The sequence below is a fragment of the Sinocyclocheilus anshuiensis genome, unplaced genomic scaffold (assembly GCF_001515605.1).
Source record: "Sinocyclocheilus anshuiensis isolate Anshui unplaced genomic scaffold, SAMN03320099.WGS_v1.1 scaffold9, whole genome shotgun sequence".
NCBI lineage: Eukaryota > Metazoa > Chordata > Actinopteri > Cypriniformes > Cyprinidae > Sinocyclocheilus > Sinocyclocheilus anshuiensis.
This window is the reverse complement of record NW_015540887.1, coordinates 2,974,320-2,996,806: the sequence shown is the minus strand read 5'-3', so window position 1 is coordinate 2,996,806 and position 22,487 is coordinate 2,974,320. Positions and strand designations below refer to the sequence as shown.

The following is a 22,487-nucleotide window of genomic DNA, read 5'->3' as shown; positions in this document are numbered from 1 at the left end:
TAAAGAATATCTCTTTGGATTTGAGACTTTAGTCTTTGCAACTTTACAGATCTTCTTTACGCACCAAGAGCTTGTAACACTCCAAAGAGAAAGGAAAACTTGAAATCGCATCATATGACCCCTTTAATAACCGTTTAAATACTGAATCACTACATTATATTTTCCAGCAACAAGAGGATAAAATCGCTGTTTTTGAAGTAAACGCACTCTAAAAAGAGAAACGCACTCACACATGCAACTTTCATCTCTCTCTCTCTGTCTCTCTCTCGCTCTCGAATTGGCAATATTTGAGAAAAGGGTTTATAGCGATTTATAGCGATTTATAATTATTGGGGGGGACTAGCCCCCCTCAATGTCTATGCAAATAGCAGCTAACTTAATTCCTGTGATGTGTGTAGTGCGAGGAATCTTTGGTTTCCTCTTTTTGTGTAATTTAGATGGGAAATGTGTGCCTTTTTATCATCTGAGTCACTTATCAAAAGTTGCTAAAAGATGCCAAATAAATCGTCATATCATACACATAGGCTACAGAAACTTAAAAGGTCCTCGTGGCGACCCGTCAAAATAAAGGTTCGGTTTAGCTTAAAGAAATTGTCATAAATATTATTTGTTGCTTGTTGTTGTTTACTTCAAGTTTTACAAAATGTTTATGCTGGGTGCTCAGATCCCTTGTTATTCTTAATTTTGACATTCATTTTCATTTTTACACCAGACATATATATCGGTTCAAAATATCGGTTATCTGTCTACTTCTGAAATAATTGACATCGGCCCTGAAAAACATATATCGGTCGACCCCTAGTCAAAATGACGGTGAGGTTTTGTTTTTGTGAGAAGAATGTGTGTGTTATGCGTCTGGTGTGTGTGTGTGTGCATACAGGAGGCTGTGCCGTATATATATCCACCACTATCAGCCAGCCACTCTGCTCATGTGTAGCACAGGTCACTGTGTTCCAGGTTAATTATCTGTGTTTAATGATGGTTTCATTAAATCCCTGTTTCCCCCGACAACAGATGCAGTAATTATACTCAGACGGCCACTAGCACCTGTCCTGTACTTATTTAAATCCCTGTGCAGTTCATGTATTTTCTGGTTTCCAAAATGACACAGATCACATATAAACTCTAGCTGTTGAAGCCACACACTGTTTTCCACATTTGGTATCTGCCTTTTTCTCTCTCTGTGTGAGTCTTTGTCATCAGACCGGCTGTAGTCTGACGTACTGACAGGCAGCAGTTATGGTGACATGAGCCATAATTCTCCTGCAGTACAGAGAGAACCTCGTACTGGGAGACCGATGCTGATATTTCTCGTCTTGGCCGGTTGCCGGTTCTGTATTGATACGCTGGTGAAGATGAAAGAGAGATGAGTCTGTGTGTGTAGGAGGAGAGACGATGTGGGCTGCTTTGATTCTCGGTTTAGTCTTCCACATCTGTGATACATCCTCGACTGCATGTTCACATGACAACGCATCGGTGTTGTTTTTGCTTCAAACTCTAGCAAACTCATTTAAGTAGTCAAGCTATCCATTTAAAGCATTAGATATATTGAAACTTATGTTTCTAATTATGCAATTATGAGATGCAGGTGCTGTGGCTGGTTGTCAGGGCATTGCTAAGGCAATTAAAGGTTGATAAACGGTCACTGGGTGGATGCTAGATGCTTACTGGCCCAAGTCAAGAGTCCACCCCAAGTCTCAATAGCCATATAAACACATACTGCAGCCAGATATGATCCTGCAATGTAAGCCTATAGTTTTTTCTCTCTCGTTTTATTGTTCACCAAGTAAAAAAAAAAAAAACTTGTCCAATCACTTAGAAAAGTAGTGGTCAATGGCAGAGGTGTCCAGTCCTGCTCAATCCAATTTTTCTGGAAGTTTTTAGTTTCTAGTGATCCTGTAAAGACCCTAATTAGCAGGTTCAGGGGTTAGATTCATGCAATCACATTTTTAGTACACTGTGTATTTTAAATAGCCTAGTTCATTTTAAAGAGCTTGATTAAAAATGGAGTGGTCTGTTGCATTTAATTGCACTCTTTGCACATCTTTCTTGTGTTTCTCTAGAATGTATGTGTGTGCGCTTCTGAGATTTTAGACCAGTTGGAAGTTATCTTTAGTGGTCGACCGATATATATCGTCAAGGCCGATATTTGCCATTTTTCAAATATCGGCATTGGCCGATAAGTTTTTCTGTTTGGCTGATGCGTTCGAGGCGGGACTTTTATTTTGACGGCGGTGAGAGCGGCAGCGCCTGAGCACACAGTGCTCACATTCTCCCTTTTGTTCGCCGTCGTCGTAACAGTTCTGTCTAACACAGATAGAAGTCTGTCTAATAATGTAAACAAAGTAATTTGTTTAGTAATTACAAAGTAATGTCGCCTCTGGCTTGCTTAGTTGGGGACACTTCATTTCCAGCGATACTTGCAAACTTAGTCGGATCCAGTTGTGAGATCTTGTGAAGTGTGCATGTGACCTGCATGATCGCGTGTTCTCTGCGTGACTTTCGGTCCGTGCAAATTTAATGCGTTAAACATTAAACTCGTGATTTCAAATTATGCTGCACTTTATGGATTTGCCCACTGTCATATTCATGTCATTTTCACTGTGTGCTGTACGTAAAATGAGTGTTACCTTGGCTTTATTTGAAAAAATATGATTCCCAATGCACACAAACTTCCCAGAATACTGAGTGCTCTGTTGGTTACAGTTTACTTCCTTTTTAATTATATTTTTATTAAATATTTATTTATTTGTGGAAAATACTTTGTCATCTAAAGTATAAGTATGTTTATTTTACAAATTTATTTTTTAATCCATTTTCAAATTATTTAAAATTTCTTAAATATTCATTAAAATAAATACAATTACATTGGCTTTATACCGGCCATCGGCCACCCTGCTTTCCAAGATATCGGCATCGGCTGTCAAAAAACCAATATCGGTCGACCACTAGTTATCTTTACTTTAAAAAGTTATTTATGAGGGGTTTTCATAAAATGTAATAACAAGCTTCCTAATTAGAATAAATATAAAGAAAAAATAAGAACTTTTTTAAATATGTTTTTAGAATGCAAAATATTGTTCACTTAAGTTAGGCAATAAAAAGAAAATAGCAGTAATGCAATTCCCTGTATAATTTACGCCATTAATTTAGAGATTGTTTCAAAATCAACATGTGCTGTACCTGTAAATCGATATTGAATTAAATCGCAATAAGAATCAAATCAAGATTTTGTGAATCTAAATTGGATTTAGAGAAATCGGTCAATGATCAATAATGACAGTGATGCTTAGTTTCTTTCTTCTGTTGATTGCAAAAATTAGGTATTTTGAAGAATGTGGGTAACCAAACAGTTGACAGTAGCCATTGACTTCTTTAGTATGGAAAAAAAAATACTATGAAGCCAGTGGCTGCCATCAACTGTTTGTTTACCAGCATTCTTCAAATTGTGTTTAACAGAAGAAAGAAACTTTTTCAGGTTTGGAACAACCTACGTAAAGTAAATAATGACAACATTTTCATTTTTTTGTGATCTATCCCTTTAATAGAGGTGTAAAGTAGGGATGGGCGATATGGGCTTAAAAATATATCACGATATTTCTGGTATTTATTACGATAACGATATCAATGACGATAATTCAGGGAATCCTGGGGCGTGTTTGTTTTGGTGATTTCAAATGTCAACATTGGCTACCAGAAATCACTTACCCTGCCCTTAAGAGGTTAATGAGTTCACACGTAATGTAAAGACTGTTTAGTTCATACTGGAAGCTGGAGGGCAGAAACTCCACATATCCATAGCAGAAGAAATACTACTGACGATGCTCCAGGAAGGTATCCATTTATCGCTGAATAAAATGCACAACGGAGGTAGAGACATTTTAACTGATGAAACTTGAGGAAAATAAACATACGACTGCACAAAATATATGGTTTATCTGTGTTCTTCAATCTTGGGTATTTTTATAAGGAAAGTATATAATGTAATGTTAATCGACATGGCCTTTATCACTGTATATAATACTATCATTCTGGTCACAAAAAGAAGTATTTCAAACACTCGACTATATTATTAAGTTAATTTGGAGAAAAAGCATGTCAATAAATTATATCTTTGTTGGACAACAGTTTTGTAAACAGGCTCATACACATGCAAAACTGTATCGCACACGTGCTACTGTAGTACATTTATTCAGACCGATTTTTTTGTGCTCGAGCTCCTCATTTAGCGATAGGCTACTCCTCCTCAATTTCACGTCCGCTTTCCGTGATGTCGCTCTGCACTGTCGCACACAGAAATATGTCAACAACTAGACTTTATCGTTATTATCGCAGGAAGACTAATTCTTATCGTGGGGAGAATTTTTACCGGTATATCGCAAACGATAAGATATTGCCCATCCCTAGTGTAAAGTGCTTCTGGGTACACTATTGAGCAATGACTTGTGGTCGACCAATATACGTTTTTGATGCCCGATGGCAATATATAGAAAGCGGGGGATAGATGGCCATTCTAATGGTGCGTTCACACCAGACGCGAAGCGAATATGCGCATCGCGCCACTCGCTCTAGATTACTCGCGGCATGTTTTTCGTGTCACTCGCGCGAATAAAAACAGCGCGATCAACCATGGTGGAGATAACTACAATCGCTGTTTTGTACCTGTTGTCAAAAAGTCCCAAATACAATGGAAAGCCAAACGCCGACGTGTCTGGGTTCACAGCACCATCCAGAGGAGGATGAATAACGTTAGGATCCTGTATTAATGTGTGTTACATTTTACTACTGTATATATACACTGATACTACTATTATTTTTATTATTGATAGCAGCATCTCTGTAGCCAGAGAACGCGTCAGGCGAATTTTCCGCTCAAGTTGAAATTTTTGAACTTGCGCGAAAGACGTGATTGAGGCGAATATCTCGCATTCGCGGCAAGCGCGTCGCGCATTTCGCGTCATTCGCGTCGCCTGGCGAGAATTCACCTCTATTCGCGTCTTTGCATTGACTTTGTTTGTAATCTACTCGCGCGAATAATTAAATTCGCGTTTGGTGTGAACACACTGTAAGGCAAAAATCTTGATGAAATGAAAAGGAAACTCTCTCTCCGTCTCTCTCTCTTTCTCTTTTTGAAAGCTTTATTGAAAAGAACCCTCTGAATGTACAGATTTGCTCAATTGAATTGTACTGCACTACTTGAGACAGACATCCTTTGACAGTGATTATTGCTTCAGCTCATCTGTAAGGTTCATTGCTTTCAGTTGAGCTGAGCCACAGTCACGCTTCAGAAAAGTGTAGTCACGTCAGTAGCGTCACCATCGGTCTGACACCCTGTTTGAAAAGCTCTTACTGTTGAAAGAGGTCTCTGGAGAGGTGTCTGATGAAAGGAGCTGTGAGCTCTGTGCATTAACATGAGGAACAAAAGTGTCATCAGCGTCTCTTGTTCTACCCACCTGTTCATTTTCAGAGTATAATTATTTGAGTCATCACTGAAAAATCAGTGTGTCCTTTTGCTGTGGTCAGTGCTGTGAGCACACAGCTGAACAGTCATTAATGGGCACACTACCGTGTAAATACCCACAGGCCCTGCCTCCATTTGTGTGCGATTGAAACAGAGAAGATGTACTGTGTGGTTCAGTGGGCCAGCCGGTAAATGACTCCTGTACCTGCTCTTTTTTCATTTCAGACAAAAGCAGCTGAAATAATGAGCAGGCGTTCGCCTCTCCCAAACCTGCCCTGCAGACCCACGTCAGTTCAGGGGTCACACAGACACACTTTATTTTTTTTTAAATACACCTGTTTGAAAAACATCTGAATAATTCCCTCCCTCCCTCCTCACGGGCAAGAAAACTTTTTATTAAGCTGCACAAAAAAAACAAGCATACAGAGTGACCAGCATACACTGATTCATAAGCATTTGACTCACTGAACCACTAATCCAATGTTAATTTCATTGACGAATTATTTTCGTCAACATTTTTTCACCAATGAAAACAAGACTATAACTAAATAAAAACTAGTTTTTAATGACAAAAACTAAAAGAGAAAACGAGACAAAAATGTTAGGCAAGGACAATTTGGGATGATATCCAGTCAGGCTCAGTCAGGAGGACTGATGTCTTATGTGGTAGTAGTTACATACATTTGCATTGTATCTGATCTAACAGCGGGAAAACATGGTGCTGTTGCGCGCTCAACAGACTCGTGCAGCAGCGTTTCAGACTGCTTCGGTGTGGGTTTAATCAATGAATAGTGCACATTTATGCCAAACGATTGCTTATGAACTAATGATGAATTATGACAATGTTTACTATATGATATTTATATGGTAATATGTTTTAGACAGTTGTAAGAATGCATATTTTATTTTCTTCATCTGAACTTGAATGAGCAGCCTGCAACTGTACAGTCAACAGTGTAGACATTTCAAAATAAGAGTCACGGTGTATTTCAAGCTTTTTTCCTGGTCATTATTGATATTTTGGGTACATAAACTGTATTTAATTAAATTTCCATTTAATTAACATTTAATTTAATCTTCTGTCTGGGATTCCCCATCACAGGATGGACAGACTAAGAACATTATTCAAAATATTATTTAATACATTTTACTAGTATCAGGTTTTTATAGACCGAAATTAAGAAATATATCGTGATATAAATTTTGGCCATATCGTCCAGCCCTAGTCAGCGCACTGTGTCTGCATATTAGTGTCAGTGTGTCATTGTGTGTCCTGGGGGAGGATGGGCCTTCCTGGCCTACATGCCTGCCCACTGCAAGCCCACAGCTTCTTCTGGGCCTGCAGCATTTCAGTGCAGTAAACGCAGTCAGTGGTGCAAATCATTATGTGAGAATAAGTTGATCCATGCGACTGAATTATTTCTTTTTTGTCACGTTTTTGGTCACTTATTAACTGCTCTGTTTCACTGCAGCATGAGATTCATGTAAGTTTAGATGAGCAGGTGCTAACGAATTTATGGTCACCGAACGTGTTTTTTTTTTTTCTGAGGTAAGTTAAATGTGACGTTACATGACATTGTTTACAAGCTATTATATTGACGTCTTTGCACGGTTGAAACACTGATTGAGAGATTACATGAGACAGGATACGGATTTCGGTAAGTTGTACTCTTTCTTTTCAGATACCTTCAGATGTTCATTCATGTTTATTTTTATTGCTGAAACTGGTATTGAAGTGGAGGAGTTGATCAGTGCACCTGCCATGACTGAACTGAGGAGCTACAACGATTTGTCACTCCACATTAAACAGCGCCAAAACGGCACTTATTGTTTGAATACTGTAATAAAATGGGCAGAATTTGAAATCTGAGACCGTTTCATATCAAAAGTAACAAAGCACAAAGCTTATTGTGATTTATTGGAAGAGAGGTGCGCTACAATGTTTCCTTCATTAACTGAAAACAAGTTAGACTAATCGATTCTTGGGATTTAAGAATTGATATTGTTTCGTAAAATCAAGAAATCAATATTTTTTTTGCCCAGCCCTATTAGCTATTAGATATTATATGTCATGATGTTAAATTACATTGTATTATGAGATGATTGCTGGTTTAAGGTGGTTTGAGGTCCACAGTGGTCTGTTGTCATGTGGGCTTTGTTGAATGTGTGTTACAGCGGTTTGCAATCTATAATAGCACAGTCAAAAGTATGTGAGAGGTGACTGTTCCCTCCTGGTACCGTCCTGGGACAAAGACAGGAATTGTGTACACAGACACACACACGTACACTTTCTCTCTGTCAGCCTAGGGATCAAAGCCCGGGTCATGTGACTGTGCAGCTTGATGTCACCGAAGAACTGCTTAGATCCTGACATTCCACACCAGGGGCGTCGCACGAGCCCCAGTAGAATATTACTGACAAATTTTTTTTCTGACAGGTGGTGATTACTGTATACTAACCTGAGAATTCGTTTCAATTATAGTATTTCAGCAATAATCTTGTGTGTTTTCTGCACTTTAGAATCAGAACTAGTGATTCCAAATTTGTTAATGAATGATTGTTTCTTCTAATTGATCAAATGGTTACACAATAAGGCCTGAAATTGTTTGTGATTCAATTTGATTCATCCAGACACTTTACTCATACTCACACGCTGAATCCCAGCAGTCTTTCACTCTAACAGGAAACTTTTTAAGACAGAAAGCAGAAAGTGTTGGATTCAAGATTCAAGATTTTTATTTGTCACATACATGGTTATATAGAGAATATATGACCAGCAGTGAAATGTAAGTCAGGTCCGCTCCATGGACAGTGCAATTATTAAAGAATACAAACACAAGAAAATTATATATAAATATAGGTATGGAAAAAAGATTAAAAATGTAAGAATAAAATAAAATGCGCAGGACAGTATACTGTAGAAGCAGCAATAGAGGTAAAAAAGTAATAAATAAATTATTACAGAAATTGCTGTGTGCAAGTGACAATGTCTGTATATTAAGTGTCTTAATGATAATTAAGTGAAGTCATGTTGGTGTTAAGAGACTGAGTTTGAGTTTAGGAGCCTGATGGCCTAGGGGAAGAAGCTCCTCCTAAGTCTCGCGGTTTTTGCCATCAGGCTGCGGAAGCGCTTACCAGATGGCAGCAAAATGAAAAGACCGTTACCAGGGTGGTTGGAGTCCTTGATGATTTTAACAGCTCTGCTTTTGCAGCGTTTGAGGTAGATGTCCTGTAGAGAGGGGAGAGCAGACCCTGAGATGCGCTCAGCTAAGCGCACAACTCTCTGCAGGGCTTTGCAGTCTTGACTGGAGCTGTTCCCATACCACACTGAGATACACTGAGTCAATACACTTTCTATGGCCCCTGAATAGAAAGTTTGGCGAAACCCTGAATTTTCTCAGCTGTCGCAGATGGTACAGTCTTCGCCTGGCTTTATTAACCTGGATTAGGTGGATATTTACCTACATCCATTGTAAGAAACGAAACTTGCAAACCGCTTGTCAGTGAAGAGAGCAGCTTGTAAACAACAAATTTTATCCATTTGATTTGGCTTGATTCTGACTCTCAAGGTCCCAGTTTGATTTTGTTTTGGTTTCATTGAGCAATGATTCAGTAAAGATTATTTTAGTTAGTAGCAGTTTATTTTGCTTGACAGATTTTGGGACAACTAATGCTTAAACAGCTTCTGCTATTTGTTCGTTGCGGTGTTAAAAAAATGCTTCAACAAAAGCTCAGTTGATAAACATGAATGGAGACGAGTTGCAATAAATATATTTTTTTAACCATCAAAAATCACTCAGCATACTCCAATATCACACTTTGAAATGGCTGAACAGATTTAATGGCGCACTGACTATTGTTCGTTTATTTCTCCATCAGTCTCCAGACAAGCACGCCGCTCTAGAGGAAACCAAGAACTACACCACTCAGTCACTGGCCAGTGTGGCCTACCTGATCAACACACTCGCCAACAATGTGCTCCAAATGCTCGACATCCAGGCCTCCCAGCTGCGCCGAATGGAGTCCTCCATCAACCACATCTCTCAGGTAACCTAGCAGCACTCCACACCTCCCCATACATTCTCACACTCTGGGCTATATTTACTGAAGAACGACTGACGGCTCGAAGAGTCTGCTAGGAGGTGACAGGTAAATGACTGTGACATGGTTAGGTAAAAGGTAGATTATAAGACAGGGCTTTGCAGTCTTGACTGGAGCTGTTCCCATACCACACTGAGATACACTGAGTCAATACACTTTCTATGGCCCCTGAATAGAAAGTTTTCAGGATTGCTGGCGAAACCCTGAATTTTCTCAGCTGTCGCAGATGGTACAGTCTTCGCCTGGCTTTATTAACCTGGATTAGGTGGATATTTACCTACATCCATTGTAAGAAACGAAACTTGCAAACCGCTTGTCAGTGAAGAGAGCAGCTTGTAAACAACAAATTTTATCCATTTGATTTGGCTTGATTCTGACTCTCAAGGTCCCAGTTTGATTTTGTTTTGGTTTCATTGAGCAATGATTCAGTAAAGATTATTTTAGTTAGTAGCAGTTTATTTTGCTTGACAGATTTTGGGACAACTAATGCTTAAACAGCTTCTGCTATTTGTTCGTTGCGGTGTTAAAAAAATGCTTCAACAAAAGCTCAGTTGATAAACATGAATGGAGACGAGTTGCAATAAATATATTTTTTTAACCATCAAAAATCACTCAGCATACTCCAATATCACACTTTGAAATGGCTGAACAGATTTAATGGCGCACTGACTATTGTTCGTTTATTTCTCCATCAGTCTCCAGACAAGCACGCCGCTCTAGAGGAAACCAAGAACTACACCACTCAGTCACTGGCCAGTGTGGCCTACCTGATCAACACACTCGCCAACAATGTGCTCCAAATGCTCGACATCCAGGCCTCCCAGCTGCGCCGAATGGAGTCCTCCATCAACCACATCTCTCAGGTAACCTAGCAGCACTCCACACCTCCCCATACATTCTCACACTCTGGGCTATATTTACTGAAGAACGACTGACGGCTCGAAGAGTCTGCTAGGAGGTGACAGGTAAATGACTGTGACATGGTTAGGTAAAAGGTAGATTATAAGAGGCTGGATAATAAGTGATTCTGACGCTAAACTTGACTAAACTTTACTTTAATCAAACATTATGCCTTCAAAAATGGCCTCACATTAAAAGTACAGTTACCAAAGATTGCCTTGCTTTTTTGTGTTTTAATTGTTCAGATCTTTGGTTGGCTGATCAGACAGGATCCTTGTCCAGCCACTTTTCGAGTCTCATTGATTCTGTAATTAAACATCTTCCCACAGAGTCACAGACTGTAAGGAGCTGTAATTCAGATGCAGTGTAACTGCAGGGGTCTGGTGCGACTGCTGTAGTGTTTTGTGCCAGCCAAAGATACAAGCAAATGTTAGTCACACATACTCATTTATGTGTTCATGCCCCTACCTTCTCTCTTTTCCTTCTCTCTCTTTCTCTCTGTCTCTCCTCTACCACTTGTGGGAAATTCCTCACGGTGGCGTCACATCTGGACCGTTACATTGCACAAAGCTCTGAGCTGTAACTATTCACAATACCGAAGTAACTGGACAAGAGACCACACACATACAACTCAAATATGGATTAAAAAAACAGCCTTTTGATGATATTTAGTTTTTTTTTTATTTTATTTAGCAATGTTTAGGGATGTAACGATTAACCGTGAGCCGGCTGAAAATCGATTCAAATATGTGACGATTCAAATCGACACATTTAATTTATAATTTGTCTTAAATCTCATTTTGTTAAAAAAAATAATAATCGTGAATCGAATCGAATCGTGAAATCAAAATCGTGAATCGAATCGTGAGTTGAGTGAATCGTTACATCCTTAGCAATGTTGCATTAAATTGGTCAAAAGTGACGTTATAAGAAATCTATAATATTACAAAAGATTTGTTTGAAATAAATGCTGTTCTTTTGAACTTTCTATTCATCAAAGAATCCTGAAAATGTATCAAGGTTTCTACAATAATATTAAGCAGCACAACTGCTTTCAACACTGATAATAATAGAAATGTTTCTTGAGCAGCAAATCAGCATATTATAAGGGTTTCTGAAGGATCATGTGACTCTGAAGACTGGAGTAATGATGCTGAAAATGTATCTTTGTCATTACAGGAATGAATTACATTTTATAATATATTCAAATAAAAAAAATGTTTTTAAATAAAAGGTGGACAAAGTACACAAATCAGATAGTTGCGTGAAAGTACTAAGTACTTCTTTTCAATTTTACTTGGGTAAAAGTACAAAAGTACTTGATTTTTAATGTACTTAAGTATTAAAAGTAAAAAAAACATGATTAATATTTTTATTTATTTTATAATTTTATATACTCCTGCTAAAAATACGTCATACTACTACTAAAAATTACTGATAATTCAAGTGTGTAAATAAGTGAAAATAACAACATATACCATGTAGTATAATGAAATAAGGAAAAACAAAATGTGTTACCAAATGAAGAGTTCATTTGCAAAAACCGATAAACGCCACTTTAAAAAAAAAATGAGCTGCAACAACGTTTGTCAGGCATCTACATTGTCATCTGAGGAGATTACAAAGATTAAACGAGTGTTTTTTTAAACTCAAAAACATGAAATGTGGAGTTATCTGCTTTTGCTATAAAACAAACTTTTAATATGTAAAAAAAAAAAAACATACTTTTAATGAACTTTAATTTTGTAAATTACCTGTATTTGTTGAAGTTATTATTACTTAATCAAAACAACCCAACTGCAGTATGATTTATATTACTTGGAATGCGCAATAAAAAAAACGTGATTTCTGAAAATAAAAATAAAAATGGAGTTATCGGCTTTTGCAAATGAACTCTTCAAATATAAACATACAAGACATCACATTGGGCAAAATGTGTTTGCATTTTAAGAAGAACGCTATGCAAACATGCTGGTTTTACATCATTTGAAAGTGCTACGGCAGTGGGTTAGATGTATGGGCATTAATTTGCGTTATTTTAACGTTATGTTTAGTTTTTAAGTTTTAAAAAACCCGTTTTTACCCCGTTCAGATGGCAATACACAAATATTTTTATATTCAAATATTTTAGTTCGCAGACAATGGACACTCGTGACCCAAATATGATTTTAATTTACAATAATAAACGCATGACGATTTCTCCAGTTCAAAATGGAATGAGGAATGAAGTGTAGTGAAGTAAAAAGTACATTATTATGATTTGGAATATAGTGAAGTAAAAGTTTCCCAAAATAAAAATACTCCGGTAAAGTACAGATACTTAAAAACTGTACTTAACTACGGTAATGAAGTAAAAATACTTAGTTAAGGTCCACCTCTGCATTTTTTCACAATATTACTGTTTTCAGTGTATTTTATATATGGATATGGAATGAAAGATAGCTTGCTTATCTTACTCAAGAGCATAATCTATAAGTCCACAAGTCACACTAACAAGACACTATGCTTCTAACCACAGGCCAAGAGCTGCAGTTTCAACCACACAGCTTTGCAATGCTATTTGCATATGTTCGTTGGAACTATGTTTTTGGGAAACGCTGGATGGTTGAACTATGTTGCTAATGACGGAACTTGCAACCATAGTTTGCTAGAGACGCTTCTGGGAAATGCATCCCAGGTCAACAGCAGCTGCCTATTTCTCCATCATGGATGATTTCTCTCTTCCACTTTTCATTCTTTTTTGTCTCCATTTTTCTGATCTGTCTTTTCTCGACTGCCCTCATCTGTGGACTCAGCTGTTGCTCTGGACTCGATCCCTTTTTACCATATCACTGTCACTCAATGCTGAAAATCATTTAGCTGTGTTTGAGATGCCAGCAGCAGCGGCGGCTTATCTCCCCTCTGTTTCTTCATTTATTTTTTATTTAACAGCTGTCAACAGCACGGGCTCTAAAGCGATTAAACACAGCAGCACAACATCTAATGCAGCTCTTCTCGTGAAGTGCTTTTGACATGATCCTCTCCCAAATTACCGTGTGAAATGAAACAGAACTCCGCCGACAGGGATTTCAGACCTCTCACAACTGCATGCTTTAATAATTCGCCACACATACTCTGTGTTTTGTAACCTGTTTCCACAAATATGAAGTTTAAAGAGGCCATCATTTTTCCTCAAGTTGTTTCTTGCTCCAATGCAGTACCACTGTAGCTTTAAGACTTTTGTATGCAAATGTCCTATATTATTATATCATGATCTATCATGAATACGAATATGGTTATAGTTCTGAATGACCCAGTTTGGTTTTAGTAGATTTCAAAGTTCTTTAAACTTTTCAAACTTTTTTTCCCTACAGACGGTGGACATCCACAAAGAAAAAGTGGCGAGGCGGGAGATCGGCATCCTCACAACCAATAAGAACACCTCCCGCACGCATAAAATCATTGCTCCAGCCAATCCCGAGAGGCCGGTGCGGTACATTCGCAAACCTATCGATTACAGCACGCTGGACGATATCGGTCACGGTGTGAAGGTAGGACATGGGCTCACCTTGAGAGGAATGATTTTTCTGACTAACATGTTTTTGAACTAACAAATGCCAGAATCTGCCGTGGGTTTTCTTTGTGTCTGAGATGTGTCACTAACCTCTCTGTGCTTCCTCTCACCTCTGTTCTCCGCTTCGCTCTTGGTTTAAGTGGTTGCTTAGGTTCAAGGTAAGGGCCTTTACAGCTGTCTTATGATCAGGTGACATGAATGGAGAAGGAATAAGGTTTGATTCCTTAGTTCATATGACCTAAATATGGACTGAGAATACTGATATTCTGTATTTGATTCATTCATTGTAGGTTTAAAGGCTTGTCAGTTAATACAAAAACAATATTTGGATGCTCAGAAATTTCTTATATATACATTGAGGAATGGAGCGAATAATAATTGAACAACCATTTGGCAATCATCCCTGTTTCTTCTTTCATTCTTTCCATATTACATTTGCATTTTTATTATTGCATGTTGCTCAGGAGTAGGTGTGTGTGTGTGTGTGTGGGTGTGAGCTTGTTCTGTTTGTTTGGGCTTTCCTTTGTTTTCTCTAAAAACTAAATGAGATAAAACACTTTCTTGCAGTCTTTCTCTCTGTGGCTCTACATTTTATGAGGCTGTTCTAGGCTATTGTCAACTTAGATACTGTTTTTCCTCTTCCGTGAAACTGAGATGTTTTTGTTGATAGCTGAAGGCTGTTTTTGATGTTGTTGATTTGTTATTGTCATAGGTCAACACCCAGAACATGAAGATGGGCGGCCTTCTTCGCACCACACCTCCCACACAGAAACCACCAAGCCCCCCAATGCCAGGCAAAGGCACCATAGGGTATGTATATGCGCTTTGTAGCTCTAGTGGTGACGAATGAGAGAATCGGCCACTGAGATTGTGGCAGTGAATGACTCATTTCAAGTGTTTGCTCGTAATACTCACATCTCTGAGGTCCTTGAACAGCATACAATGTGTTGATTTACATATATTCTGGAAAGCTTTTATGATAAATGAAGTGAATGAAAAATTCTACTTGACTCGGCACACCTACTAGTTCGTCATTGTTGCAGTAGTAATTTCCAGTATGTAGAACATCAAGTGTATTCAAACATTTGACTGGTCCTTTATGATTCTTTCAACTTATCAGATCATTTAAAACAATGTATTTTTATAATAACATTTCTACAACAACAGTGAAGTTTTTACTTCCTAGTAAAAGCCTGTTTTTCAGTGTAGGTCACACACAGCTCTAGTTGAGTTCAGGAGCACATGTGTGGGTCATGTCTTTTTAGTCCTCAGGGAGAATTCAGCCTCAGCCCCACAGATGACATTATCCTTCACATCCCTTGTTTCCCGTTATGCCAGTGAAGAGCCTGATTTTACATTTGGGTCAGAAAAGAGGCGTGTGAAATATGCTTTGGTATATTGTGAAAGCGTGAAACTGATTATGAAAGATCAGATATGCTCAATTTTTAAAGTGTGTTCATTATTAAGATGGAGCTTGATGTTTGAGCATTGAGGACAGAGGGTGTGTCCTGCCCTGTTTTCTGAGCACTAGCTGTGCAGATTGGCACTCTTGGTTTCCTGTGTCGCCCCATGATGGCTGATCATTGCAAGCCAGATTGTGTACTGCTTAATGGACAGGTCAGCAACACAACACAGCTAAAGCTCATTCCCTCATAAAATCCATATGCAAGTGATGGGAAATAGTAAATCTGTATATATCTGTTAAAACTGTTGGGTGAATCTCACAAAACTTGTCAAGATGTCAATAGTTATATTAAAAACGTCTATTTTAAAGGACCATTAAGATTTTCTTTGCAATTTTCTTTGTGACATTTATCTTCATGACAATAAAGTGCATTTTTGGGTGAATTCACATTATTGTACAGTTGAAAAAAGTAGTATTTGTTGTACTTTATGCTGATTTTTAAAAAATACTGTAATTAGTTTACTGTTATACAGTAAAAAATATATATATATGTATCACAGTTGTAGGAATATGATTGTGCCTGCACACATTATGGTAATAAGAATCTGGGGTTGAAATGTCCTTTGTCATTAAAATGTCACTGCAAAATAGCATGATTTTATTTAGGCTAAACAAAATTGATTTATTTACTTTTTTGTTTTTTGGAAGAAATTTGACTTTTTAATAGATTCATTATGTGTCTGTTAGGTTTTTTTTTTCTGTGAGGATTTTGTCTACTGTTGCTTTAGTGTTTTATTTTCTGTCACTTTATTTCTTTCATTTAAAAAAAAAAAAAAAGTTAATTGTTACATGTGTGCCATAGTCAAGAAGCATAGTCTTTTGGTAAAAATAGCACATGTTTTAAAGTAAATTAAAAACATTAAGAGAAAGCAAGGTTGAGTACTTCTAAGATGCAGTTTTTCCTGTGATGAAGAGACAAATTAGTTGATTAAAATAGTAATAAATTGTTTTAATTAATAATGTATGCTAATAGTTTATTATGGTTGCCTCAAACAGCAATGCCCGTTTTCTCTTTTGATACCAGAGAAAACACTGACTTCACATTTTTTTTCCACAGATTGAATTACTGTTTCTCACCTGCACTTTCCTGACCTCAAATCCAAAATGCTTTTTCACAACCTTGAAAATCATGTATGGTATCTCATCCTTTAAAAGAAACCCAAAATCATGCTGTTGATGAATTATAACTGTTTTGCTTTGGAATGCTAAAAGTTCTGATTGTAAAATTTCAGAATAACAGACATTAAGTAAATCAAAATGGTTTTATATATAACATGGCAGCAGATATTTAAAGCTGCAGTCCGTAACTTTTTTTTGGTTAAAAATGATCCGAAATCAATATTTGAGCAAGTACATAAGCAGCCAGTGTTTAAAACTATCGCCTTACTTTAGCCCGATTCACAACGGTTATCTTATAATAATGTTTTCTAATTTGAGTTGTACGGGTAGGTTTTCGCGGGAAATTCGAGCATGCTGCCGCGTCATTACGTCACGTCTGTAAACATAAAGAAGTTGTCCCGGCTACTAGGCTATCGCATGTGAGGATCCTGCAGGTGGCAGATCGTATATAGCCTTTTCTCACAGCAGCTGAAATAATTAAATGTATCATTTTGATGACGGATTGTAATCCAGAAAGGATTATGTGTTTATGAAACACGTGAATGAAATTAAATTATATTGCCATTTTAAATCTGCTTCTGATTACAGATAGCCTGGGATTACACAAGGTTTTTATTTTAAAGACTAGTTTGAAGGGAGCATAATTAGCTTTTTGGGTTAAAATAATTTCTTTATATGAAATTCGAATGGTATGACAATTAGAGATTAGACTGTGCAGAAATTGAAATCTACACGGAGCCGTGCCGGCGCACAACCCACGCAAGGAAGATAATTCCGCAAACAGCTGCAATTGCAGGTTTTCAAACAGAGATGGCAACAAAGAGGCAAACCTTACGAACTGCAGCTTTAAGTTTTCTAGGCTAGTAATTGTCTGATTGTTTTCCCAAGGTTATTGACCTGCTGTCTCTCCCGACAGGAGACACTCCCCCTACAGAACGCTTGAGCCAGTGCGGCCTCCGGTGGTGCCAAATGACTATGTCCCCAGCCCCACACGCAATATGGCGCCCATTCTGCAGCAAAGTCCTGTGCGCACGGCGTCTGTTAATCAGAGGAACCGCACTTACAGGTACCATTACCCTCATCCTCTCCTCTCTGTCAGAGCAAATCTCTCGTACTGCTCTCAGTGTGCATGCATGTCTCTGTATTTACTGACTTAAAGCAGTTTGGGACCTTTTGGCAACTATAGTGACTGAATGTACATGTATTTATTAGCTAACATTGATTAGTTGGTTTTGCTGCAGAGCTCTTTCACACAGACATCGCTTTTCCTCAGCACTTCTAAAACAAGCATCACTGATTGTCTGCACAATTGCATAATCGGAAACCCTGGAAACCAGTTGCAATATGAGTGACGTTAGCAGCGCTCACATAAACGCATCATCAGTCATGGAGGATAAAGACGCCTGAAGATGCTCTCAGATGACTGCAGAGCCTCTCCTTCTCTGACATTCTTCTCTTCTCCCATCTTAAACTTTACCCTTCTTGTTTGTTTTTTCCTGAGGATTTTAAAGATCAAGTCCACTACATTGCAGAATAAGAAGCACAGACTCTTGCAGATAGTTCTCTCTGGGTCTTTCCTTTGAAGCTCAGACCTTTTCAGCTGTGTCTGAAATTATGTAACCACTCTCTCTTGTTCTCTTTTGATCTCTGTGCCATCTGCAGGGATGCCTGTAATGTCTTCATTTATGCATTTGGCTGACACTTTTAGCTAAAGCGATTTTATAATGTGTGTTTCCTGGGAATCGAACTCTGACCTTGTTGTTTTTAGCATCCTGTGTTTTACTTGATGAGCAGGAACACTATTCAGTACACTCTCCAACTTGACTGAAAACAATCCTAATCATTTCTCATGTTTTCACCCTAAACAGTGAATGTATGCTGAAGTCCTCTCATATGCTCTTTACGACTTCCTCTTGTCACTTCAGGATCCGAAAAAGAGCATTTGGTGCTGTTTTCCCCAGCCCTCTCCCATCTGTCTGCCAGTTGGAAATGTTATTGAACATCTTGGACAAAAATAACAATGTTTGTGCCCTCCTGAAGCTCAGAAGGGCTGATGATTTGAATATATTCAAATTCATGTTTGAGAACACTTAAATATCATCAAAGCCTTTACAAACAGAGTTCAGCCTTAATCTAGCATCTAAAGGCTACAGAAAGTTGAAGTTGCTGGAGCTTTGGCGCTGTGGTAACACACATGATCCTAACACATTGGATTTGTAGAGCTTTAAGGATGGAGGTTTTGAGTCCAGCATGTGTTGTCCAAATCTCCTTTCCCCTCATAATTTTAGAGCCTACAATGGTGAATTTCACGAAAACTGCCAAGAAAAGACTTGAGCTTAATTCACCCAATTTGAGACTTTAGTCTTTGCAACTTTACAGATCTTCTTTATGCACCAAGAGCTTGTTACACTCCAAAGAGAAAGGAAAAATTGAAATCGCATCATATGACCCCTTTAAAGGATTAGAAAAAAATCCAGCATCCGTCGCCAGAAAGAATCATTTTCACTGGATGATCAAGCGATGACATTATTATCAAAATTGCAAGGTCAGATTAGTAATATGCATTAAAAAATAGGTAAATATCTATTTCATGTCGACTAAGAAAATAATTATTGCTGCTAACTCTAAAGGTGCTGACAGTTCGTTTTTCTCTTCAGCCATTTAATGTATGTCTTGACGGCTGCTTCAGCTCTATATTTGCCTGCCATTGCTGTCTTTCTTTTCATCTCAAAAAAGTGTCTCAAGGACCTTCATGCTCATTACTGATTGATTTGTGGATTTCTTCTTGCTCTTTTCTCTCCATCTCAAGCACATTATCTCATGCAGTCTGTGCCCCATGTGCTCAGCATTTGTGCATTCAGTATGAGTGCAGGCTATGAGTGTGCTTCTTTCTACCCACAAAGTCTCTGCGGTTGCTTCTCCGTTCTTTCTGTGACTCACAAATGCTGCCATATCATGTTCTTTTTGTGATAGACACTGAACCAACCCATGCTGCTGTGTGTATTCCTGTTATGTGTGAGCTGTTGGTTCATTTGTGATTCTGTTTGTGTGATGTATGTGTGTTTGAGAGCGCTTATGATTCATCTGTTTTGTTGTCTCTGTGTGTGAGTCTTTGGATGTCAGTATGTGTATAACATGAGACACGTGTGTGAGGTGTGTAATCTGGAGCGTGTGTTCAGCAGCGGGAGCAGTGGCGGAGAGAAAAATTTAAGGGGGTCTGAATACTTTCCGTACCCACTGTATATATATCTTATCATAAAAGCATCTTATTCATCATGATATTCTTCAAGTAAACACAACTTTTATGAATTTATAAAGCCTTAATACAATTGCCAAAAGTAAAAAGCTAAACGTAGAGTATAAATAAACTACACCGTGATCACATGACTTCAACGCCACTACCATTATGCTTATTTAAAAACACATTCCATGAAAGTTTGAGTTAGAAAAATTTGTGAGAGCACAATTGTAGGCAGCAACAGTGAGTAGATTTGGAGAGTTCAGCATGATTTTTAATGACATTTAGCAACTACCTTTTTCCAAGACAAGTAAAAGCTTTAAACAAATTACATATTACGTATTAAAATTACATATTATCAAAAAATTCAATATGAAAATATTTTGAGCTTGTATTGACCACAGACCTTATTTCAGGCATTTAACCAAAAACATAAAAAAAAACTGACTTGGGGACGATGGAACCAGAAGTGCTTAAATGCAAACTTGTTTCCAGGTTTTGGCTTAGAAAAATATATAATTCCAGTTGGTGCCGATAGCCTTGTAGGCAGCGTGCCGACATACAGCGCCATCGCGCTACAGGCTTTCCCGAGTTCAAATCCCTACTCAAGGACCTTTCCTGATCCCGCCCCTCTATCTCTCTCCCACTTCACTTCCTGTCAGGTCTGATCTGTCCTATCATAGTACAGGCGAAAATGCCAAAAATTACAAATATATACAGTATATATTACAAAAAGAAAAGTGTTATTCCTGCAGCACTCTATTAAAAATATTGTGCAAATCCCACATTCCAAATTAGGCCAGATTATTCATAGCAATTGCGAACCATCCTTGTGAAATTGTACTGCTATCATCAAATGTACTTTGGTCCACACCAAGAAGATCTAGTAAGAAAACCTCCTTAGTCCAGATCAGTTTAAACGTCATTTTCATGACATTTACGGTCATTGTCAAAATGCTTGTTTTTGAATGGTCTGACTGTAGATCTCTCACAATTCTTCTCATTTATTTTTTGACTGTTAATAGGGAATAAAGGTGGATCAGTCTGCAGTCAGTGTTTTCTCCATCTCATGGCTGTGTTGTTCATGCAGGTGGTCCTCAGTTCTACAGCATGAACAGGCCCGTCCCCAGGCAGATCGCGCCCACAGAGGGGGGTTCGCTGCCGTATCGCCGGCTGCCCTCAATCTCGGGTCAGACTTCCATGCCCCCCAGCCAGCAGAACGGAGGGCCCTATTACAATCAGGACCAAGGTACTGCTCTCACTATTCAGACCTGACGTCTTTCAGAACATTTGTTCTGGTGATTCGTCAAAGGCAGTTTCATTTGTTCTCTGAGACGGAGTACATCATGGACCCCCTACCTGCAGTCTACTTTCTTTTAACATTTGTATTTGACACACCATCATATCTTTGCTTTACCACATTTGTTTTTTTCTGTAGTAACATCTCTCTCATCAAGTTCTTAATAATAATGTGCAGTTAATATAGTGCAGATAATGTGCAGTTAATATTGGTGCTTTGATGTATGTTGGTTAGTCTTTGAACTCTCTAGCTGGTGTAGATTCACCCTTCATCCTTTCTGCTCCAAGGTGACCACTTCCTGTTTGTCAGACAGTGTTTGCACACTAAACTAACTGCCTACTGTCTTCTGTTTTTCCCTTTCACATTCACTTTCTTTATCTTGGTTCATGCTCACACACTCCCCCCTTCCTCTGTTTGCTTTTTGTGGTCTTGTGGCCTAGCCTCAGTGGCCCCCCCTCCCCCCAATGTACTGCAGATCACACCCCAGCTTCCACTGACGGGTTTTGTGGCTCGCGTACAGGAAACCAGTAAGTGGCTTTGAGGTTTTCTGATGAGACCCTCCTGCATTCAGAGACACACTCATACACACGTTCAGCTCAATGTGGCTTCTCATCGCAAGACTTGCTTAAAAAAAAAATATATATATATATATATATATATATATTTATATATTTATATATATTTATTTATTTATTTATATTACCCTTCTTTTGGCTTCTTTAAAAGTGAATGTGACATGAGTGTAGTGTTACACCCCAGCACACTCCCCCCTTCCTCTGTTTGCTTTTTGTGGTCTTGTGGCCTAGCCTCAGTGGCCCCCCCTCCCCCCAATGTACTGCAGATCACACCCCAGCTTCCACTGACGGGTTTTGTGGCTCGCGTACAGGAAACCAGTAAGTGGCTTTGAGGTTTTCTGATGAGACCCTCCTGCATTCAGAGACACACTCATACACACGTTCAGCTCAATGTGGCTTCTCATCGCAAGACTTGCTGTTGAAAGCATGAAAATATATCCTGGTTTCAGGGCTGTCAATTGATTAAAATCTACCTGTTTTTATAAATGAAAAGGTCTTTATTATTAATTATATTAATGTTATATGTGACCCTGGACAACAAAACCAGTCATAAGGGCCAATTTTTTGAAAGTGAGATTTATACATCATCTGAAAGCTGAATAAATAAGTTTTCCACTGATGTATGGTTTGTTAGGATAGGACACTATTTGGCCGAGATACAACTATTTGAGAATCTGGAATCTGAGGATGCAAAAAAACCAAAATATTGAGAAAATCATCTTTAAAGTTGTCCAAATGAAGTTCTTAGCAATGAATATATTACTAATCAACAATT

At 38.2% G+C, this 22,487-nt stretch overlaps 1 protein-coding gene across 1 annotated transcript in view; it reads left to right on the top strand.

Annotated features, from left to right (window-relative positions):
• abi2a (abl-interactor 2a) overlaps nt 1-22,487 on the top strand; it is a 54,439-nt gene that overhangs the window by 25,326 nt on the left and 6,626 nt on the right. Inside the window, exons 2-9 of the mRNA XM_016486529.1 lie at nt 9,341-9,508; nt 13,816-13,992; nt 14,156-14,173; nt 14,728-14,825; nt 17,516-17,665; nt 19,779-19,814; nt 20,872-21,086; nt 21,578-21,664. Of these exons, the coding sequence (XP_016342015.1) occupies nt 9,341-9,508; nt 13,816-13,992; nt 14,156-14,173; nt 14,728-14,825; nt 17,516-17,665; nt 19,779-19,814; nt 20,872-21,086; nt 21,578-21,664 (949 nt within the window). The remainder of the gene's footprint in view (nt 1-9,340; nt 9,509-13,815; nt 13,993-14,155; nt 14,174-14,727; nt 14,826-17,515; nt 17,666-19,778; nt 19,815-20,871; nt 21,087-21,577; nt 21,665-22,487) is intronic.